This window comes from Pongo pygmaeus, chromosome 2 (assembly GCF_028885625.2).
Source record: "Pongo pygmaeus isolate AG05252 chromosome 2, NHGRI_mPonPyg2-v2.0_pri, whole genome shotgun sequence".
Lineage (NCBI taxonomy): Eukaryota > Metazoa > Chordata > Mammalia > Primates > Hominidae > Pongo > Pongo pygmaeus.
This window is the reverse complement of record NC_085930.1, coordinates 142,064,636-142,087,358: the sequence shown is the minus strand read 5'-3', so window position 1 is coordinate 142,087,358 and position 22,723 is coordinate 142,064,636. Positions and strand designations below refer to the sequence as shown.

At 48.6% G+C, this 22,723-nt stretch overlaps 1 protein-coding gene across 9 annotated transcripts in view; it reads right to left on the bottom strand.

The window, feature by feature from the left end:
• Positions 1 to 937: 937 nt before the first annotated feature.
• Positions 938 to 22,723, bottom strand: part of TMEM108 (transmembrane protein 108) — a 374,249-nt gene continuing 352,463 nt past the window's right edge. For 6 of the 9 annotated variants that reach the window (XM_063662176.1, XM_063662174.1, XM_063662175.1 and 3 more), the window contains 3 exons: positions 15,956 to 17,365; positions 6,805 to 6,959; positions 938 to 1,286 (listed from right to left, as the gene is read on the bottom strand). In XM_063662176.1, coding sequence (XP_063518246.1) covers positions 1,164 to 1,286; positions 6,805 to 6,959; positions 15,956 to 17,365 — 1,688 coding nt within the window. In that variant the 3' untranslated portion in view covers positions 938 to 1,163. The remainder of the gene's footprint in view (positions 1,287 to 6,804; positions 6,960 to 15,955; positions 17,366 to 22,723) is intronic. The other 3 variants (XM_063662178.1, XM_063662177.1, XM_054482308.2) reach the window with 1 other exon arrangement.

Sequence of the window (22,723 nt, the reverse complement as noted above, 5' to 3'; positions counted from 1 at the left end):
CTGAGTGTCTGATCCTGTTGGCCGTGCTGGATACAGCACGGGGAGGCAGCCAGCCAGCCGGGAACAAGGGGAGCAGTGGAAGCTGAGAGCTGGATGGCAAGTCCACCGGCTGGTGCTGAGAGCAGGCTTGCAGTGCCAAGTAGGAGTATAATGATGTCTTCTCCCAAATGATTTGCTTGGGCAATCTTTTTTTTCTTTTTTAAAGATTGCAGGAGGAAGGTTTCAAAAATTATCGCTCTACTACCTCAAAGCTTCTTAGATAAACATGTTCCTCAGGGGCACGATACCATGGCCTTTTGAGAAAACAAAGCTGAACCCCAATAAACATTTGATCCTTGAAGAAGGGCAAGCATTTTAAAGCTCCAGGGCCGGGATCTGCATCTAAACCCTCTCCAAGAGAAAGGCATGGGTGTTTAATGCAGATCTGGGTGTTGGAGGGGATACAGGAATGGGCATAAAGGGAGCATTTTCCCACCAGGGAAAGGCAGTCCTGTTGTTAGCAGTGGAAGTAATATTAGGGGGACATGGCCTTGGGATGCCTTGATGTCTTCCATGGATTCCTGAGGGCTCCATGCTCCTGCCTGCCATCCACAACTTGGATGGAATTAAACATGACATCCAATGGTGCCGTCATAAGGCTCCAGGGTACTCATCCTCGGAGGTGATGAGATGTTCCCTTTTCCTGCTCTGTGCGTGAGTCTGCCGTCTTCCCCTGAGGCGGCCCAGTTCCCTTTGTGTGCATATGAGAAGGGAGGGAATGGGGTCACACCAAATCAAGAGGAACCAGAGCTTTAAGAATCACTCAAAAAATCGTGCGCTTGACCACTGTAACATTCAGTTTCTACAGGAGGTCAGTCTCTTACCTCACCTGACCAGGGTTCCTGGGATCCCCAGGTGCTCAAGAATAGTTATTAAGAGAAGCAATCAATGCAACTGCTTTGCTTAGAAATACCTTTATTTTATAAAGCCACAGATCATTCTGTAAAGTTTTTTTTTTTTAAACCACACTTGTAAAAAAGATGTTGACAATTCATAGGAAAAAAAGCTGAAAATGTTTCTCATCAAGTCAGGGTTACACAAAGGTTATATTTATAATATATATATTTGTATATTTATAATTTAGAGACGAAAAATACGGAATGGCAAAGTGATGCCTGCTGTAGTTAGATTTCAGATACTTGATCGTTTCCCACAAACAGTGTTTCTTGACAGAAGGGGTTAACAAGGACCATCCCAGTGTCTCTATAGTCGCCATTGGCTGGGGAGCGGGGCTCTGAGAGCTGGTCCTGGGAAGAGAGAGGCAGGAGGTGGAGTGAGCTGGAGAAGGCTTAAGAGGTGGCCATTCTTAAAGAAATGTACACATGGGAACATTTATTTCAGCACCGATGGCTTGGTGCACATTTTCATCATCCCCACTGCTAATGCTGAGGTGCACAGCCCTCTATGCCATTTTTTTAATTAATGTGTGTGTGTGTGTGTGTAGGTGTATATTTTAATTTTTGTGCTGTTCTTTCAGATTTTTAGAGCAGCTTTCAAAAAATGTTTCCTGCTTCTGGAATCACCCCAATCCTAGGTTGCCAGAGATGGTACTGCTTTCCTTGTCAAAGTCTGAGGGGGCTTACCATGCATGACACACATACAGTGCGTGGCTCACCGCACTAGTGGCAAAACTCGGTCCACTTGGACTCCAGACTACTTCCTTCCTCTTTCTCACAGACTTCTGGGAAACTTCTCTGCTTTTCCTCCTGAATACACCTAGACTCACTCGCCTGTTTCCTGCTACCCACCTGTCAGGATCTAACAGACCTGTCAAGAGGCTTCAAGGGCCAATTCCTTCCCCCTCTGAGTCCTTCCAGAGCCTGGTCAGAATTATTGCCCCATTTCTTATAGCACTAGTGATGCTGAGCTGAATGGATCTGCATCTCTGTGTGACTGCACAATGAGTGACAGATGAAAATTTCAGTCTGTATGTTCAGTTGCAGGAGCAGAAAAGCCTAGAAATAGGCCATCCACTGCCCAGAAGGTAATCTGTATGGCTTTGGCAGGGTTTTGATTTCACTTACCAAGGACAAGCAAACATTTATGGGCTACTAAATGGCTGTACTTGGATTCAGGCCCTGGTACTAATTTAGAGAGAAAAAAAAAAGAAAGTCATAGCCTCTTCCAATTAAAACAGCTAATGTCTCAGAAACTTCAAGCCATTTCAGGGCAAAGACTCAATTATAGGCCTAGGTATACTGGCTCATGCCAGATTTGCTTAGCCACAATTAATTCTCTGAAGTTTATTTTTAAACAAAACATACGTAACAGATACTTTCTGAGGAGTACTTACTGCTGTATGAATCATAAGGTAAGGAAGAAATGCCATTGTTGATAAAATGTCTTTTCAGAAGACAAGAATTTCCTTCAGTGTCTGGAATTAGTTCAACACCTATCTAAGGGTGGATATGGGGCCAGCCATCTAAGGAAAATAGTGGAGCACTTCAAAGAGGAGACAAAAATCCTTTTTCTCCACCATGCTTTTGGGTTTAACTGTGGAGGCTGAGCTTGGCTTGTCATTTTATAGCTTTCACAAAGCAAGTCTTCACCAAAGGCAAAACCATGTGGGTATGTTTTGCTGCATAAAAAAGAAAGAGTTATTCAGGAAACAACCAAAGCAAAGGAGAAGAAAAAAGAAGGGAGGAGAGGAGGAGGGAGAAAAGAAGGAAGAGAAAACAGGGAGAAGGAGGATGAGGAGGAGGGAAAAAGAAAAAAGAATAGAAGTTTCCAAGCACTTTTTGGGCATCACAATTTTGTCTGTACAGCCCTGGATCTGTGTTTTGCTGCTTGCATCAACACAGCAGTGGGGGCAGGGCAACTGAGGAACTTGCTTAGGCAAACCATTTGGCAGTCTCCAAAGTTAGCAGCTAAAGGACAGGTGGTGAGTACATGTCCCGAGGATGCGGAACATGGTGGAATATGAACTGGGACCTTATGATTGCTCTAGAGGTGGTCGGCAGTGTGTGTGTACTTGGCTGGCTTCATCCTGGCCCTAGGCTGCCTGCATTTGCCCTCAAATAGTGTGAGCCCAGAGAATTGGAACAAATTGTAATATTACTCTAAATAAAGCAGAATAAGAGGAACTGCTTGCTGGGAGGGAAACAGCAAAATCCAATCCACTCTGAAGCCAAGCTGAGCTTTGTGCTGCAGGTCCTATGGCGCCCTCCTGGTCTGGAGATCACGACTGGCTGGGGCAGCCCTTTCTACCAGAGCCTCTGGCTTGTGTTGGACGGCAGCCCTCGTGCTCTGTGCCAAATGACTAACTGGGATGTTCTAAAAGCGAGGGACTTTTCTATAGTGCGTTCACGAGTATTGTCCTTTGGCTTTGGTTTTCATTTACCAATTTGCAAAGAGAATATGAGAAATTTAAAGTTCAGGGGTTCACAGCCCATACCTGAAGTAGGACCAGCCCCTTTGTCAAGTTATGTGTTTTTTTCCACTTACTATAACAGATCTCAGGAACACCTTTTCCATGCAAAATGTGTACAGGGCACACTAAAGGTCAATGCTGCAATGAAGCTGGCCCCTCGTTTGTCCTCTGGTTAAAAATTTTTCTTGGGCATTTACTGTGTGTTAGGCTCTGACTGGGTGATGGGTAAATTGTGGTGAACAACATTTATAGTTCATTCGCTTGATAAACATTTACTAAGAACCTACCATGTGCCAGGCACTGCTCTAGGTGCTGGGAATAGAGCAGTGAGCACAACAAACAATGCTCCTGCCTCAGGCAGCAGGACAGCCAGACCACAAACCAATCAACAGAGAGAGAATGATGCAATGTCAAGTGGTGAGAAGTGCTCTGAAGACAAGGAAGAGGAAACAGAATGAGATTGGAGATTTAATTAATACAGAGTGGTCAGGGAGGGAGGGCCTCCCAGAGGAGGTGGCATTTGAACAGAGACCTGAAGGAATTGAGGGTTCAAGGCATCCAGGAGAAAAGCATTTCAGATAGGGTGCAAGAGCAAAGCTCTAAGGTGGGGGCAAGCTTCCTGTGTAGGAGGAAGAGCAAAGAGGCCACTGAAGCTGGTGTGTGATCAATGGGAAGTGTGGTGGGGGCTCAGGTGGTGGGCAGGGGCCAACTTGTGAAGGGCATGAGAACAGGAGTCTGGATTTTATTCAAAATGTGGAGAAGAGTCACTTGAAAGTGGAAGCCGTGGCGGACACGGGATCCTGCCTTGAAAAGATCATCTGGCTCTTGTGCGGAGGGCAGACTGCAGAAGGCAAGATGGTAGTGGGGAGTCCTAATTCAGAGGCCATTGCAGCACTCATGGTGCGAGGGAGGAGAGTGGCTTGGACCAGGGGCAGAGGTGCAGGCAATGAGAGGTGCTGGTCCTTAGGGAAAATCAGTGAAATTTTCTGACAGACTAGAAGTGGGGTGTGCAGGAAGGAAAGGCAGCTGGCAGTACCATCTACATAATGAGCTGCAGATGAGGTTGGGGTTTTGGGGTTGGGAGGGGGAAATCAAGGGTTCAATCTTGGGTGTGTTGAGTTTCAGGTGCCTATTAGACATGTGCAGCATGTAGCTGGGTAGGTGAGTCTGGGGCCAGGGGAGACATTAAGGTTACAGGTAGAAATTTGGACTCTCTAGTGCAGAGATGGTATTTAAGTCATGGGACTAAGTAGAAAGAGAAGAGAAGTGACTGGGGTCAGTGGCTCACGCCTATAATCCCAGCACTTTGGGAGGCTGAGGCAGGTGGGTCACTTGAGGTGAGGAGTTCGAGACCAGTCTGGCCAACATAGTGAAACCCTGTCTCTACTAAAAATACAAAAATTAGCCGGGCGTGGTTGTGTGTGCTTGGAGTCCCAGCTACTTGGGAGGCTGAGGCAGGAGAATCACTTGAACCTGGGAGGCGGAGGCTGCAGTGAGCTGAGATCACACCACTGCACTCCAGCCTGGGCAACGGAGTTGAGACTTCATCTCAAAAAGCAAAAACAAAAACAAAACAACAACAAACAAAAACAAAGAGAAGAGAAGTGGTGGCAGGACCGAGATGGGGCGCTCCAGTGAATAGAGGTTGGGGAAAGGACAGGGAATCAGTAATGGGAGCTGGGGGAGAGCCTGCGAAGGCAGGGCCTCTGCTGCCATATGACGGTGCCAGTGCTGCACAGATGGAGTAGGATGAGTGCTCGGAATTGGCTACTAGGTTTAGCGATGTGGAAGCAACTGGTTACTCAAGTGGGGGAGAGGGGTACTAAACTAATATCAGACCAGTAGCATATCATAGCTCTAAAAAGGGTCACAATGAAAAAGCACAGGGAGCTAAGACCACGTGACAGGAGAGCTGAACCCAGCCTGGCAGGTTAAGGAAGGCCTCGCTGAGGAAGTGACATTTAGACTGGGCCCTGCAGGATGGCTTGGAGTCACTGAGGTGAGCAAGTGAAGGGGGTGCTGGGGAGAGCCTGAAGATGTTGCAGGAGAGGCGACAGCCCATGCACACACCTGGAGTGGGTGTGATGTAACCTGGTGCTGTGAAGGAACAAAAAGAAATCCAGTGTGGCTGGAGCTTAGCAAGAGACGGGGAGAGGGGTGTGATGTGAGGCTGGAAAGTTGGGCTGGGTCTAGGTCTACCTTGCAAGTCCTATACAAGACTTTGAACTTTAACTGGAGAGAAATGAGAAGGTTTTAAGCATGTGAGCGATGTGACCACAATTATGTTTACAAAAGCTCACCCTGGCTGCTGTGGGGAATGGACCCACACGGGAAGGAGGGGTGGGGTTGTACCTCCACGAGAACTCTTCTCAGCTCTCATTGCCTTACTCAGATGTCTGTGATCTTTCTCCTGGGCTATCTCAATTGCATCCTAGTTGAGCTACCTGTTTTTAGTCTGTCTTTCTGTGTCATTCCATCCATTTACTCATCCATCAAGCCATTATTTTCTTTCCTTATCCATTCGCTGATCACATATAGGATGCTTTCACCAGGCCATCAGCATAATCCTTCTAAAACTGGGTCACCCAAAGATCAAAACTTTCAGTGACTCTCTGCTGCCCCAAACTAGAGTCCCAATGCCATAATACCCCATTAAGGCTGTGTCTAATTGGGCCTTTATCCTTCTTTCCTGTTCCACTCTGGCCTCTACTCCACCCTTCGTGTGAGGATGGAAAGAGCATGGATTCTGTGGTTAAAGTCCTGGGTTCAAAGCTCGGCTCTCTCACTGACCAGCCAGGTGTCTTGGGCAAATACCCTGACACAGTGTATTCTTCTTTCCCTTCAGATCCAGCACGTATCCTCACCTTTCCTCAGGCTACCTCCTCTGCTGGAATGTCTGTTGAAATCCATTAATCCTTCCTAGCATCTGCACTGGGAAGGCTTTCCTCCTTGGGTTTCCACAGCTCTTTGTCTATAACTCATCTTGTGTTTCCCCTAATTGGCTTTGTTTTTGGGTGATGCTGGGGTTTGTACCCCAGCCACATCTCAGAACTGAGCCCCTTAGGAGCAAGCTCTCATCTTCATAGTGCCCTGGGAGTGCTCGGCACAAAACAGGTCCTCACTGAGTATTTGTTCACTTGTTCCCAGAAACCAAAAGTCCCAGGAACAGTGCTTCCAAAATTTACTGTGCAGAAAGCACCTGGGGATTCTTGCTAAAACACAGATCCTGGCTCAGTAGGACCAGGGTAGGGCCTACAACCTCTTGGGTGTTACTGATACTGCTGGTCCATGGGCCATATGTTAAGGAGCAAGGCACTCAGAAATGAGCAGATGCCCCATGGCTCTCTTTGGGCCTGGTTTCCCTGCAGTGGGGCCAGCACTTTCAAGCTCATTACCTCAGAGGTTTCAAGGGACTGGATCTCCCTGGGTAGCTCCACAGCATGCCTGTTGAAGTAGTCCATGGTGATGGTGTTGTTCCAGTAGCTCAGGTTGTTCTCCGGGTTGGCAGTCTTCTTCTTCCTCTTCATGCAGCACACCGTCAGCAGGACAGCTGTGGAGAGAGTGCAAGTCAGAGAAGAGAGGGAGGCAGCAAGGATGGTGCCTGGGTTGCACCACCGAACTGATGAGAGAGTTCCCAGCTGGAGTAAGTGTATGGTGGGAAAAGGGGCAGGGCATGGTGAACTGTACAAAGTTAGCCTTAATTCCACAGAAGACCTTTACAGCAGAAGTTCACAGAGCAAAATCACAGGGCAGAAGTCTTGAATGCTGATAAAATAGCTTTTCTGGTACTATCATCATCATCATCAAAAAATCCTGTGCTAATAGTTATACAGGACTTATGTCCCAGGCATGGTTCCAAGGACATTAGAAATATTAATTCATTTAATCCTCCATTTAGCCCCATAAAGTCAGTACTGTTGGGATCCCCATTTTACAAATAGGAAAACTGAAGCTCAGAGAGGTAAAGTGATAGGACCAAAAGCAAACCCAGACATCTGGACTCCAAAATCTTTTTTTATTTCGATGGAGTCTAGCTCCGTTGCCCAGGCTGGAGTGCAGTGGCACAATCTTGGCTCACTGCAACCTCTGCCTCCTGGGATCAAGCAATTCTCCTGCCTCAGCCTCCCAAGAAGCTGGGATATTACTGGTGCCTGCCACCATGTCTGGCTAATTTTTATATTTTTAGTAGAGACAGGGTTTTGCCATGTTGGTTAGGCTGGTCTCGAACTCCTGGCCTCAGGTAATCCGCCTGCCTCAGCCTTCCAAAGTGCTGGGATTGATTACAGGTATGAGCCACCACACCTGGCCAGTCTATGCTCTTAACCAGCTGATTCCTGCCTTAGACTGACGCAAAAGCTCACCTGCACAGGTGGCCTGAGGTGGGCTCCACACAGCTTGACTGAGCACAGTGTGACATGTGACCCCGTCTGTTCATCCCTGAGACTCGCAGGCCCAGGAGGAAGAATTATGTCTGGATTTTGTTGACTAACCATGTGTGAATTGAGTGGCTTGTGAGCAGGGAAGACTTCTGAGGTCAGAGAGGTGGGGTGGCCTGTCCAGATTCACACAGCAGAAACACAGCAGATTCACACAAGGACAAGGGTGACAGAGGCCTCTTGGGGAGAAGCCATGAAGTGAGGACTGAGTATATCCTGCCCCAGGTTCATCATCACCAGAGCCTCTGGGGATGAGGGGAGCTGAAGCCAAGAGCCACATCTGACATCCTGGTGGTGCCAACCATCTCTGTGCTGGGGAGTCGGGGGCCCAGGCTGGGCTGTCCAGAGAGGCCAGCACCAGGGGTTAGCAGAGAGCCAGCTCTGTCCGAAGCAGCCTGAGGGTCTGGCCAGCATCAGGGGTGGGTTCATGCCAGGGTGTGGGGCAGTTGCACAAGCTGGCACCTGTACAGGCTGAGACCTCAGAGCCCAGAACCCAGGGCCCTGTGGGCTGCCTGGGGAATTCTGTAGCTTTCTTTCCAGCTGCCAGCCTTGCTGGCCTCTCAACCTGGAAAGGTCTCTGTACAAGGTCAGGAGATAGGGTAAGTTTCTACTTTATCTGATCTGCTTTGATCAAAAAGACTTCTAATTTGCTTTTCAGTCTTCCAGATCGTTTTTAAAAAATCTTTAAAACATAGAGGGAATTTCTGAATGTTTGGGCTAATAGGGATTTTAGAGATTAGCTGGTACAGAACTTTTCAAATGTTGTGGATCTCTTTCCTCTTTCCCTCCCTTCCTTCCAAAGAACCCTTTCTTCAGATGGTTGAAGAGGAAAGGGGCAAGGAGGGGGCTGTGGTGCTTAGCCTGAAACTTGCTAATTCAGGCCACCTCCTTATTCTACAGAGGAGAAACTGTGGCCTAAAGTGCTGGCCAACTTGCCACAGGTCACAGGTATGTGAGTGGCAGAGCTGGGACAAGACCCCGGGTCCCCTCTCCCCTTCTCTGGTGTCTTTGTTCTTTGTTGTCACTACCTTTCACTCTGCTCCTGCGGCTGGCATGGTGAAACACCTGGAGGAGTTCTAGCTGGTGTGACAGAAGCCATAAAGAGGGAACCATCTGGGAAGTGGGAAAAGGGCTGTTTCCTCAGCTCCAGCTCAGTTTTGGTAGAGTTAGAGCTGGAGGGAGGGGAGCAACTGGGACAAACAGAACAACTCTTCAGTTATCAGCCTGCAGGGGCACATCCCATCATGCCCCACAAAACACTGCCATAGACATAGAACACAGGCTGGCAGGGGAAAAGTGTATCTGTGAGTCAGATTTGTATAGTTTGCATGCCTCTCTAAGGTAGAAAGATATTTGTGCCTCTGATCTATTGAGCAGTTATAAGCAAACAGAATCAAAGTGACCGATGCCATCTTAGGCCTAGTCAATAGGGCAAAAGGGACATCGAATTTAGAAGTAGTATCTAGGTGACAATCTATTACTTGCATGACTTGACTAAGTTACTTAACCTCTCTCAGCCTCAGCTTCCTTGGGAAGATTAAATGCAGTCATACATCTACCAGCACTTCAAATCGTCCCTGGTGCACAGTAGGTGCTGAACCAAATCAGCCTCTTCCCCCAGCCTACATTCTTATTCTAGAAGGTGGGGCATGGAAACCTAGAGAGGTGAACTTGCTCAAGGCCATGCTGCTAACCTGGGCTGGTAGAGGTTGCAGACTCCAAGTCCTCCGCCCCCCAGTCCAGTGCTCTAACAGCCCATGTTGTTAGAATGCCAGATGCAGAGATCCTGCCCTGCGGGAAGGCCTGGGAGTCAGAACAGAAAGTTCTACTCCACGTTGTCTTCCCCTCACATGTTCATGCTCCTGGCCTGGTTACATTTCTCTCAGGGAGTTTCCAGTGCTTCTCAAACACCATTTCATTTACTTACTGGAAGCCAGCCTGGCTACAGAAAGACCTAGGTTCAAGTTGTGACTCTGCCATGTATTCCACCTGGAAAGTCACTTAAGATGAACTTCATAGGCTTGTAATGAGAATTAAAGAGATCATGGATGCAAAATGCCAAACACAATGTCTGACACACAATGGATGCTTAATTAATGACAGTTCTCTTCTTGTTCTTCCAACATCCTCTACAAGAGAGATCTAGAAAGAAAAACTGTGTTATATGACTATTGGGTGGCTCAAGGCCAAAGCTCCACCTAGGGGTTAGAACATTCACTATTTCAGTGGTGTCACCTTTCATCCCAGAAAGAAAAGTACAAGTCAGACTTACAGGGTCTCTACTATATTCCCAGCACTGACCCAGGCACTTTAAAGCTTATTTAGCCCACATGACAACTGCCTGAGGAAGGCACTGTTGCTCTTCCCATTTTCAGAACAGGTAACTGAAGGTCATAGAAGCTAATAATATTGATCTTGATCAACCAACTAATTACGCAACTTGAATCCAGGTGTTGATGATCAAGTTGATATCCACTATCCTATATTGTCCTGAACACCAGAGGGTATAGAGATGACATATGCAGAAGCGTTTTGTAAACTGCGCAGCTCTATGCAAACACAAGATGTTAACTGTTCCCTTTCCCATTTAGTTGAAAAGCTTCAACTGCTCCGTTTCTTCTGAGGCAGTAGCCATCAAGACTCTGGAGGAGGTCATGGAGTCCCAATTTCCTTGAGTTTTAAAACAGAGTTGGGAATTAAGCAAGCTCTCTTGGGTTCCCAGGAATGTCACTGGGGAGTCATCCATGGCGTGTCAGATGTGTGACAGGAAGAAGAGGGGTCACTCCATTTTCAGATGGAGCCCTGAGTACTGTATTCACATTTGTGGAAGGGCATGCTTTCAGGTGATAGGACCTGCTGTGTGAAGAGAAATGGAAATGAAACCCTGCAGGTCCCCTGAGGATTCAACCTTTCAAACAACTATTGAATTGCTCTTTCCTGGGCCTGTTTGAGCAGGCATTGCAAATCTTAAAAACAGTAAGATGAATAATCATCACTGTTTGATCACTGCCATTTATTGAGTACCTTCTCCATGGCAGATGCTAAGATAAGACCTAACATGCATCATCTCTGATTTTACAAGTCTTCAAGGTTGCAGCCATGAAAATGCCCTGGTCAGCCATGATTGACCATGACAGGGGTACTAGTGCAGGCCTGTTCCTGCTGGACATGGAACCCCTCTAATGGCTCCCACTGGCTGGCAGAAGCTTTCTTAGAACAACACTGTAGTCTAAGACTCTTCCTACTGAATTCTCTTTCCTTCTCCCTCTTCTTTCATGGGGATCAGGCCTGCACTGCAGTCTGGGGCTTCCTCTGCCTACTTCGGTTCCTTCCTGAACATTTTACAGGTGTTTTCCCCAATAATTCTCTTATATGCCTAATCCCATCTTGGTGCCTGTATCTCGAAGGAACTAACACAGTGGACAGGAGTCCCATTTTGCAGACAGAAAGACACTGGATCAATGATTAAGTTACTTGTGTAAGTCCTACAGCCAACAAATGTTAAGAGCTGGGGTTGTGTGCGGGTATGTTTGATTCCACAAGCCAAGTCTCAGAAGCATACCAGGCTTCCTCTCTAATGATCTATGCAGGCTTAACTGTGAGGACAGGGAGTGATGACACATTTCAGTTTGGCCCCTTTGTTTTGTCGATGAGAAACCTGAGACCAGTGAGGGAAAGGATTCGCCCACGGGTGCCAGTGGAAGGGGTGCACCTGGGCTGTGCACAGCCATTTCCCTCCTTTGGAGGCTGAGGGAGGAGGTCACAGGGAGGCCTCAGGGTATGGAGGGAGGTCAGACTGGGGGGCTTAGTGTCTGACCCACCAGCCTGGCAGGCGGAAATGTGCCTGTAGAAGCCCATGGCCCTCTTGGGGAGAAGCCATGAAGTGAGGACTGAGTGCTGCCTGGAGGTGCTGGCTGGGATGCACAGGGAAGAGCTGTCAGAGTGTGGGTCTCACACTGGAACAGCTTGGGGACATCCCCTGGATATCCCTGCATTGCCTTGAGGCTCTCCCACCCCTGTTTGATCCGTAAGCTCCAAGGAGACATGTTTCCCAACCATAATGCCTTCTGATCCCAATCTATTCTACTCTTTTCATTGGCAAGAGTCATTCTCACCTGGGTTTTCTTATATAATAATTATAAACTCATTCAGGGCCTGTGAGTGAAAAGGCACACATATACATTCAGGTCTAATATTCACTGAGCAACCATCAGCACAATGGTATGTGATCTCTTTGAATGCTGCACTAATGCTCCGGTGTCTAGGAGGAGGCCAGATTGCTCTGGGGCCTAGGTGCAGAGGGTGCCCTCTAGTGTCTAGTGTCAGAGAGAGAGGGGCTACTCCACTTTGGCCAGGGTGAACTTGAGTTGGTGATGACAAACATCTGCAGCTAGTCTTTTTTTTCTAATCTCACCCTCCAAACAGCCCCATCTTCTTGCAGAGAGGATGGGTGAAGACATTTTCAAAAATGGACATCACATGTGACAAATAGGCAAAGGGCCCTGCCAGAGCCACAAAACTGACATGCTCATGAAAACTCAGACCGCTGACAATGGTGAGCGCTGACCAATTCAGCACCAGGCATGGAGGCTTCTGGCAAGAGTGGTGGGCTCTGTGCGTCCTGATGGTGGCAGCAGAGACCAGCTTGGGAGCCACCTGGCTCCTCTGCCCTAGCCCATTATGGCCTGAATCCAATCAATTTCAGTTCTCAGCACTTCTGAAAATGTGCGTGGCTTAGAGTGTCTGGCAGGGCTCAGGAGAGAAAAGCATTTCTCAGCCCCGGGACACATATGCTTCCAGGCACTGGTTGCGGCTTGCAATCTGGGAGAGCAGGTGAACTGACACCCTCCCTCCTTGCGCAGGCCAGGGATCTGCCTTACTGAACTCCCACTTCTACCAGGAGCAGAGGATCACCCCTGCCCAGCACCCTGCCCATCTGAATTCTGACTCTGGTGGCTTCAGAGAAGCAGGGCAGGGGCCAGTGCTGGTATGAAATGCCAGATGAGAGGAAACTGATGCATGCACTTTACTACTGACTCAGAGTGCCTGAAATATGTGGCAAACTGGCAAAGGATGAAACCCTTCTTTGAGGTCTGTAGAGTAGCTTTAAGATAAATGAAGCCACTGAGAAGGTCCAAAACAAGGGGCCCTTAGACCTGGAAGAGGTCTGCTTTCCTGATAACTAGAGTGGTGCTGGGCTATGAAAACAGCCCAAATAGATGAGGATAGTTCCTGAGAGCACAGGCTTCTGAAGCTGGACAAATATTCTTCCACCTTAATGGCCCTCTCATTGGAGCCTTCACAGGGTTAACGATGGTCCCGTAGGAGTTGGGGCCATGACTGAGGACATGGAGCTGATGTGGAGGCAGTCAGGGCCAAGGCAAGAGCCTCCTTGTGTATAGTGGAAACGCAAGACAGACATCAAAGGGAGTGGGGCGTGCGGTTCCCAAGGGGCTACCAGAGTCCACTTTTATTAGAAGTTTGTGTCTTTCTTTAGAAAGTAATATGTTCCATCTCCAGCACCTGAAGGCTCCTTTCAGGGTGCCAGAAGAATCCTCAAGGGACAGTCCAGGCTGTGTCCTTGCTCCTGTCTTGGCTGACATTTTTATGCATGGTTTAGGCAGCCCATGGGCTTTCCAGCTTTGCAGCAAGATCTGATCTAATTTCAAGCTTATACGTAACAGAAGGGCTGGGGGAGAAGTAGGAGTCCTTTTAGAATTGCAAAATCCAGGTGGGTGTAGCCTGTGGGGTGCAGGCTATCCAGCTCAAAGAGGGAGGCCCACATCTCAGATTCCCTAATGCTCGGCACAGTGTCTGGCACACAACGGGCACACAGGAAATCCTGCACTGAATCAAACAGATTTTGTACTACCAGATCTAGGCTGACTCACTGTGTGGTCAGGACCTTCGGTCAATCACGTCACCTGGTGACTCACTCCCTACCTGTAAGGTGTGGAGGACAGCTGGAGTCACTGTGGCACCTGTGTGTTTAGCAGTGTGTTTGCTTGTTCCTGCTTTTATTTCTCTGGCTGGTCTAAGATGGAATGATAAAAAAATAACGGAATGCACTTTGTAAACGAGAGCATCCTAGACACATGTAAAGACTGGAAAATTAGAAAGCTGTCTCTATGGTAGTTACTTCTCAGATATGATCAACCATTATTAAGAATTCATTGGCTAATAGTGCTACATTTTCTCATGATCATTCTTCTGTTTTAGAAGTGGGCAACCACAGTTTTAAGAATAAATGTGTAAATGTGCGTTTCCATGAGAGACAATAAAGCTGTTTTCATTAAGAATGAAATATGCAACTTGCAAATACTTTTACTTTTCTTGAATTGGGTCCTTCAGCAGAAGCAGTTTGCCCAGCCCTGACATGGAAAGTTTACTTTGCTCATCAACCTGAAGGAGACCGAAAGCTAGGAGAGATGGCTCCTGAAAAGAATCTAGACTCCGGATATAAAAAGATCTTGCAACACAAGGCCAAGTGGAAATCATGGTTCACATTAAAGGCATAAACCTCCTGCACTAACCATCCAGGGCAGGAAGAAAAGCTGGGAGACCTGGCTCAGCAGCCTTCCCTGAGGGAAGCCTTCGGGGCTTTGTTACTCTTGAGATCAGGGCAAGCCTAGGTATGACCTGAAGCCAATACAACCAGCAGAGCTGATGCCAGTGCTGGCTGCCTGAGCGCTACTAAAGAAAGAGTCCACCCTCGGCTCCCTCTTCCGTAGCCAGACACAGGTGGAATGCTGTGCTTCCTTTTGGGAGACAAAGCAGAAGCTACCCCAGAGGGGGCAGATGGGAGACAGGCCCAGGCAATGCAGCCCTACAAAGAAGACTTGAAGGGCTGGGGCTGAGCAGCTTGGATGAAGAGAAGGCTGCCTTTCAGAGCTGTTTCAAATGTTTTAGACGTTGCTAGACAAACTAGAGTTGTATGGCTTCAGATGGCACAGCTTAGGGCCATAGAGTGGGAATCACAAGAAGGCAAACTTTAGGCCCCCAGGAGAGCTGGGCAACAACCTGGAGGGTCAGAGGAGAATAGGCTGTCTAAGGAGCGGGGATATGAGGGTGGGGCAGTGTGGCCATCCCTGGAAGGGGTAAGGGAGTGGCAGATGGTAACCATTTGGGGTGGGGTGTGGCTGAGGATTCCTGCAAGGCTATCAGAGAAACTCTATGAATCATAAGAATCAAAGCTCAAGTACGTGAGGGAAGACATAATGAAATCCCTAAAGTTCTGAGAGGTTGTATCAGATTCTTTATGGAGAAAACAGAGAGAATGCCTCCTGACTCCTCATTCACAGAGTGCCAGGCAGCAGCAAGGAGAAGCTGGTGGCCTTGGGAGGGCAAAAAATAAGGACAAGGTCCACAATGCAATTAGCTCACATCACCTACGAACAAATAAAGTGGGGTGGGGGTGGAGAGTTGCTAGAATTTACGTAACTCTCAAGCCTTAATTTAGCTGCAAGAACTAGGTTTTTGCCAAAGCTATAGAACTTCCCACCAGATGAAAGCTTTATCTCTTTCTTTCTTAGGAGAAGAAAAACAGAAGGAGAGAAGATGGGCGAGAGGAGAGAAAACACAAGAAAGAGGATGGAAGATAAAGAAGAAGGTGAGGAGTTTGCTAGCTGGAGGCTATAAATTTTGAAGCATCGACATTGACCTATGGTGTCTTGGTGCCAGGTCACTAGAGGCATTGGCAGGCTACCTTGAGGCAGAGTGGTGTCATGACAAGGGCACTGGGCTGGAAGACAGCTGCTATAAGCTCTCAGCCCAGCCCTGCCTCTCACTAATTCTGGGATCCTGGGTGAGTCATGTCACTGCTAGCTTGGCATTTTTTTTCTGCAAAATGGAGGGTTGGATTAGACTGCCTGTAAGGTCCTCCCCCAGCTCCTGGGAGTTGTGGCTTTATGATCAGCGGGCATTCAAGCCATGGCCAGGCAGAGCTAAGGACTAGGGTCAGGGATAACCTGTCCTGATTCCTAGTTTCCTGAGATTCTGGGAATTTTTGTAGCCCACTTGGCAAGGATGCCAAATCAGGGACAAAGGAATGCTGGGGATGAGCCAGTGATGTGGTAGAGGGAGAAGATGGGTGGGAGAGGACAGCACTTACAGCAGGAAGAGATGGGCACGCTGATGGCCAGGATCACCCAGACGATATCCATCTTGCTCAGGCAGATGGTGGCTCTGTGCTGGGGTTTGTCCCCCTCGGCCACATGGGAGATGTTCCCTGCTGTCCCAGGCTTCCAGGTCCCGGCGGGGACCAGGCGGTTGAGGAAATTGCCTGTGGCTGTGGATACCACTGTGGAGAGAGGACTGGGCACCCTGTCGGTCATGGTGAGGGTGGCCACAGTCTCCTCCTTAGCTCCAGAAATAGTGCTTTCTGAGACCCTGGAGGGATGGGTTGGAGCTTGTGGGGTTGTGGATGCTCCCTGAGGAATCCCCTGGGAAGGGGCTGAGACACTGGTATCGAAGGCAGCTGGGGTGGGCCCCGTGGCGGCCGTGAAGACCCCAGAGCTGGTAGACAGAGGTCTGTTGGTGCCAGGGGTGACAGTAAGCCAAGAGTCACTATGGCTGGGGCCATCCTGTGGGTCACCGCGGTGGGGGCGCTGAGAAGGCACTGGGGCAGGTTGTGGACTAACAGGGGCACCTGAGGCTGCTGTGGCATCTGGTGTCCCTCCTTGGCTGGTGAAGGTAGAACCACCCCCCTGGGCTGCTCTGCGAAGGCCTGGCTTGTCCTCTCCAGGCCCCAGGGAGGTGGTGGGGGGTGCCCATGAGGTATTGCTGGGCACTGTGGTCGCAGCCACTGTCTGGGGCTGTGGTGAAGAGGAGTAGCCCCAGAGTGGGGTCCTGGGGGTGAGGGTAGAGGGGTCTGGTTCCACAGACCCTGTGAAGTTGCCCTTGTAGATCTGAAAGATTTTCCCCAGGGGCCGCTTCTGCCCCAGAGGTGTGGAGCTTGGATTTCGTCCTCGCTGTCCTTCTTTACTCCTGGAGTGGCCACCAGGTGCAGGCGGGACAGGGCGTGATGAATTACCAGCCCCTTTTCGGGAAGAGCCTGGGGGCCTTGGGGGCCTGCGTGTGGTAGTGCGGGGGGGCGCTGTGGTGGGGCGGCTGGTGGCCCCCGGTGGCTTCGTCAGCAGGATGGTGTGGGCAGTCTGCCCTCGAGGGTGGCCCTCTGGCTTGGAGGATGTGGTTGCCATGGCCGCTGGAGCGGACCCTGTGGACAGGGAGCTTTCAGAATGGGGGGCGGTTACTGTCGCAGTGATGGTGGAGATGGTGTGCGTAGGAGGGTGCCCCTTTGCACGGGGTGTCGGTGTTGCCATGGGAGCTGCAGCCTGTGAGGGGGGTCCATCGGGATTGGGGGTCAGCATCACCACAGAAGTATGTCTGGTAGAGCTGTGGGGTGCTGTCACCATGGTTCCCGGGGGAGTGCCTGAAGGGAGGACCTGAAGAGATTCCCTGGGAGATGGTTCCTGGACGGCAAATGCCAGCGCTTCAGTCAGTGCCAAGATCAGCAGGAAACCTTGAGAGGGAGACAGAGAGAAGAAGTAAAATACTTGGGGAGCAGCAGACAGCCTGGGCCTTTCTTACCTGTGGCCTAGGACAGTGGTGGGAACTCAGGAAATGTCAGGAGCATTCCCGAGCCCACACTAGTGCCCCAACACTGAATCAGAACTGTCTGTGGAGCTGGGGCAGGTCTATTAGGTAGGTGCTGCCTGGTACCTGCTGGAAAGAGAGACCAGCACTAGGGGAAGCAGAGCAGCTACCCTGGCCAGGCTCCTCCTTTCCCACATGCCTCGGAAACGCCATCAGCCCTCCCCACAAGGGCAACTTTTCAGAACAGGCTGGGGCTGGAGGTGCAGAAGGCTTGTGGCCTCCACATCTGCCTCCTCCTCTGCAGCCAGGAGTGGTCAAGGCCAGTTTGCCTGTGGGGAAGCCTGTGTGAACTCTGTGTGAGCCACCCCAAGCCAAATGAGGAAGGCCTGGGTGGCAGTATGTACCAACTCCTATGCCCTTTTCTGAATCTTCCATTTATAAACTACACAAAGGTACAAGCAAACAGACCTCTGTCCCTTCAGGACCATTCGCCAAACAATTATGGAGGTTCAACCCTCTCCCTGACCCTGGAGGACACAAAAACGAACAGGGCAGTCTCTGGCCCTGGACAAGCTTGTACATATCCACAAACAATCCTAAAATAAAACAAAGATGTCTCAGTGCCACAGAACAGTGACGGGCAGAAGAGGACCGGGGTCTAGAGAAGGGCAACCAGACCTGGAGCCCATACAAGCACTTAGCACAGCCTGGAACAGAAGGTGCCTTCTACAAATGCCAGTTGGTGTCATGGTTGTTATTAACTACTTTTCCTATGGCATTCATGTGGCTGAACTCTGAAAAATTGTCATTGGTGATATCCAGCCTTTTTGAGTAGAAGGAGCCCTTTTGAACGTTAAAAAGAAGGGATTTTGTATGATAGCCAATGTGCATACTTGCAGTTCAAGAAAATGCAGAAGGACAAAAACATATACGTTTAAAAACATTTCTAGTTATGTGTGGATTTTATCAATCACAATAGCATATGCCTATTTTTAAAAATGGTACCTCATGCAAGCATGACATGTAGGAGCCGTTGACAACACATGGGTTGGGAAGAGCCTGTCTCTATGGCTGAGGAAGGGCCAACAGTCCTCTGAGGCCTGATTCTGACCTGTTAGCATCTCCTTGTCCTGTTAGCACCTCTTTGTTCATGGATCCCCTTCTTTGTCACTCTCAGGCAGTTCCTTCAGCCCCTGCTTGGCTCCCCTGACTATGGAGAGAGATCTCTGTGTCTAATTACTCTCTCAGAGCGTCTTTCCCCCATCAGATTCCAGCAGGACAAATGGCCAAAGCAGGGGCCCCAGCTGTGATTCCCAGGTGTCTGATGGAGAAGGCAGGGCCCTGGCGAGAAGCAGAGATGGCGAGGAGATCTCCAGGCATGCCTTTGACACAAGGCCCAGGATTACCATTTGGTATGTGGTGGAGCCTTGGCATGGACCAGTGTCCTCCTCACCCTGCACTTCTAAATTGGTGGGGAGTGGGAGGTTGCGGGGGACTTTAGATTGCACTGAGGCTGTAGCACCCACCAACTCTAGGTCCAAAAATTTGCCCTAAACAATCTATTTTTTTCTAAACTTTCATTCATGATCTAGACTAGTGGTCCCCAACCTTTTTGGCACCAGGGACAAATTGTTTTCCACTTGGTTTTGTGGAAGACAATTTTTCCATGGACTGGAGTTGGTGGGGGGGTGGGTATGATTTTGGGATGAAACTCTTCCACCTCAGATCAGCAGGCATTCAATTCTCATAACGAGCACGCAACCTAGATCCATCCCTTGCACGTGCAGTTCACAATAGGGTTTGTGCTCCTATGAGAATCTAATGGTGCCGCTGACCTGACAGGAGGCAGAGCTCTGGCGGTAACGCTCTGGCGGTGATGCTCTGGGTGGTGATGCTGGCTCACCAGCCTCTCACCTCCTGCGGTGCAGCCTGGTTCCTAACAGGCCACAGACTGGTACTGGTCTGCGGCCCAGTGGTTGGGGACCCCTGATCTAGACCACACACCGACAGCACATTCTGTGTATTCGAGTCAATCCTAAAACCTGTTTACTGAACACTTGCCCTGGCCCAGGCTTTCATGCTTTAATCCATATGACCACTTGGTGCGGCATGAAATTGAGGTTTGGGGAGATTAGGCAACGTGGAAAGTCACACAGTAGCAGAAGTATGTGAAACAAGGGTTGTCTTTAAAGTGCATGCTTATCCTGGTCAACCACTATCAATGATGCAGAAGGAGGAAGAAGAGTACAGTATGTTGCATCCCAGAAGAATTAATGTTCTGTTATGCTCTGACCTGCTGAGGGTTATTCTGGTGCCCCTATCCTGCCCACGGCTTAACACCAGAGAGACAATCTATTCCTAGGGCTAGTGGTGGTGACCTCCATGTTTTGATGGACATTCCCTTTCAAGAGTCTGTTTAGCTCACAAGTGTTAAGTGTTGTTAAGGACTGACTTATGCACCCCCAAAATCCCTATGTTGAATCTCTAATTCCCAGTACCTCAGAATGTGACTATATTTGGAGACAGGGCCTTCAAAGAGGTAATTAAAGTAAAATGAGGCCAATAGAGTGGGCCCTAATTCGATCTGACTGGTGTCCTTCTTAAGAAGAGATTAGGACACACAGACATCTGGAGCACGGGTGCACAGAGGGTTGACCATGTGAGGACACGGCAGCTAGAGGGCGCCATCTGCAAGCCAAGGAGAGAGGCCTCGGGGGACTCCAACCCTACTGGCACCTTGAGTTTAGACTTCCATCCTCCTCAAATGTGAGGAAATACATTTCTGTCTGTGGTATTGTGTTATGGAAGCCCTAGCAAACTAATATACATGCCTTATGTTAGAGATCCTCTGAAAAAGGAGAGACAGAGACAGGGCTTTTGTGCAGGAAGTTTATACTGGAAAATGATCTGTGGGGTCAGCCGTGGGGGTCTGAGATGAGTGAAACAGGGAAAACCAATCTGAGGGCAGGTTATGAGCTGGTCCAGGTGGGCACCTCAAACTCACTGGGGACATCAGTGGAGCTGAGTAGGCTGCACCTCAAATTGTCTGCCTGAAAAGAACACTCACCCGGAGGCTCCCATATTCACTGATCAAGGGCTGCTCCTGGGATGCTCATCACTGCACTTCCTGACTGATGCCAGGTCTCCATTAGCTGGATCAGAGAAGCTCTGGGCCATGGGGCTGTCAGGTTCTTCCTTCACCCAGCTGGTGTTTGCTGCAACAGCTGGAGTTAAAATTAAGGGCCCGGGGAATCTCTGGGGCCAGGAACCAGATGTGTCAGATACAATAAAAGACCAGAGACCAAGGACACAGCAGTCTTTTGGAAGCAACACTGGCTGACCCCAGGGACAGGCCCTCAGGTGGGAGAGGAGCCACCATGGCCTCTAGGAGAACTTTTGTGGCACTCACAGAGGCAGAGAGAGGGGTTAATACAGACTGATCTTTAAAACACTCAGGGAAAAAAATTCCCCTGACTTTCCCGTCATTGGCACTCCAGGAACAAACAAACATCATCCTAGCTGGGAAGCCTTTGACTGGAATCCTTGGTGCTGTAAGATTACACAGCCTAAGTAACTATGTTTGTCCTTGTTGCCGATGCCTATTTCCCCCACTCAGCTATCAGCATCCCCTGAAGTTATTGTTCTCTCTAGAACTGTAGAGTTACCTCTTAGCTCTTTCTTCTTTGGACTTTAGAGTACATCTTTGGCACAATGAACAGATACTGCCACCATGGGTGCCAAGGGATTTTTACCTGGAGGATGATGTTTACATGTTACAGTGAGAGGGGATCTGGCATTTCACCTAATCCAATCCCCTCATTTCACAGAGTGGGCAACAGAAGGAGGGAAGTGACTTGTCCAAGAACACATTGCTGGTTGGGGACACAGCCTGGACCACAGCCATTATTTCAAAGCAACTTTTCATTTGTATAATAAAAATCCCTACAATGTTGTGCTAGCCAAATACCACCTCCAACCTCTACTGTCACCTTCAATATGGAAATCAGACAAGCATTTACCTCTCTTCTTTGGCACAAAAGGTTAACAACTGAATGCTATGCACGCTGTCACAATAAACATCTAAGGCCTTCAACCCAGGGCTTCCCTAACACATGCAAATTCTCATTCAAGGCCCTTTGTGCTGGACTACACACTCCCCCTCCCCACAATCTGGGGCTACTGCCTCTTTGCATATTATTTGCATGGATTTGCATAATGGACTCTAGAGGCTTTAATTCCAAATATGTAGTAGAGACTAAAGCTAAAACCTAGCTTCACATGCTTGAAATGTGGAACCGATTTTTAAAACGTGTCTGAATATGGACAATTGTTGTGGGGTAGAATCTACATATTGATGGGTGTCCAGACATCGCAAGAAGGTCTCCTCCTCCTGAAAATTCCAGTGCATACATGAGCTCAGGACCCAACGGAAGAAAAGGTCCTCCTCCTTCTGTTTATTTGGTTGGCTGCCTGCAGTCCATATTGGGCATGACATTTGCATCTGGCAAAGGCAACAAGGGAATAGTGAAAAGAGAAATGGCTAATATGTACTATACATTGCTCAAAGGGCTAAGCCTGTACTGACATATTTAATTCTCACAGCAACCTCATGAAGCAGGTAGTATTATTAGCTCCCTGCTGCAATTGAGGAAAAGAAGCACAGAGAGGTACAGGAACTTGCCCATGGTCACATAGCTGGGGAATGGCAAGCTGCAATTTGTTCCTAGGCAGCTTGGCTGCAGAGTCTACGCTCTCGACTACTTTCATTTATTGTTCTGCTCTACCCATCTCCCCAGGGGGCTCTGCCATTCAAAAGCAATGATTCACATCTTTGGAGAACTGATTCTCTATTGTTGGTCTCTTGACTTTTCTTCTGTCTTGTTTTTTTTCTATCTCTATTCCAGGGCTCTGTATGACACATTTGGTGTTCTTTTAACAACCCAGTAAATTAACTTCATTTTGCAAGTAACTGGGGGAGCTTGTAGTAGTACAATAAAAGGACTGGAAGCCCCTGATTTAATTCTCTCCTCTTCCCCAATCCTAACATCTCACATACTCCATTGTTTGGTAGAATAAAAATTATGTATATAAAACCCACAAAATTATATATGTGTGTGTATATATATATATAACAAAAATTATATATACACACATATATACATACACATTTTCTCTTAAAATTGCTTATATACACACAAGGCATATTTATTACACAGAAAATTCATAAAAATAGAATTTTATCTTTTTTTCATAATTTTAAGTTTCTTCTTTCTAAGTAGATCTT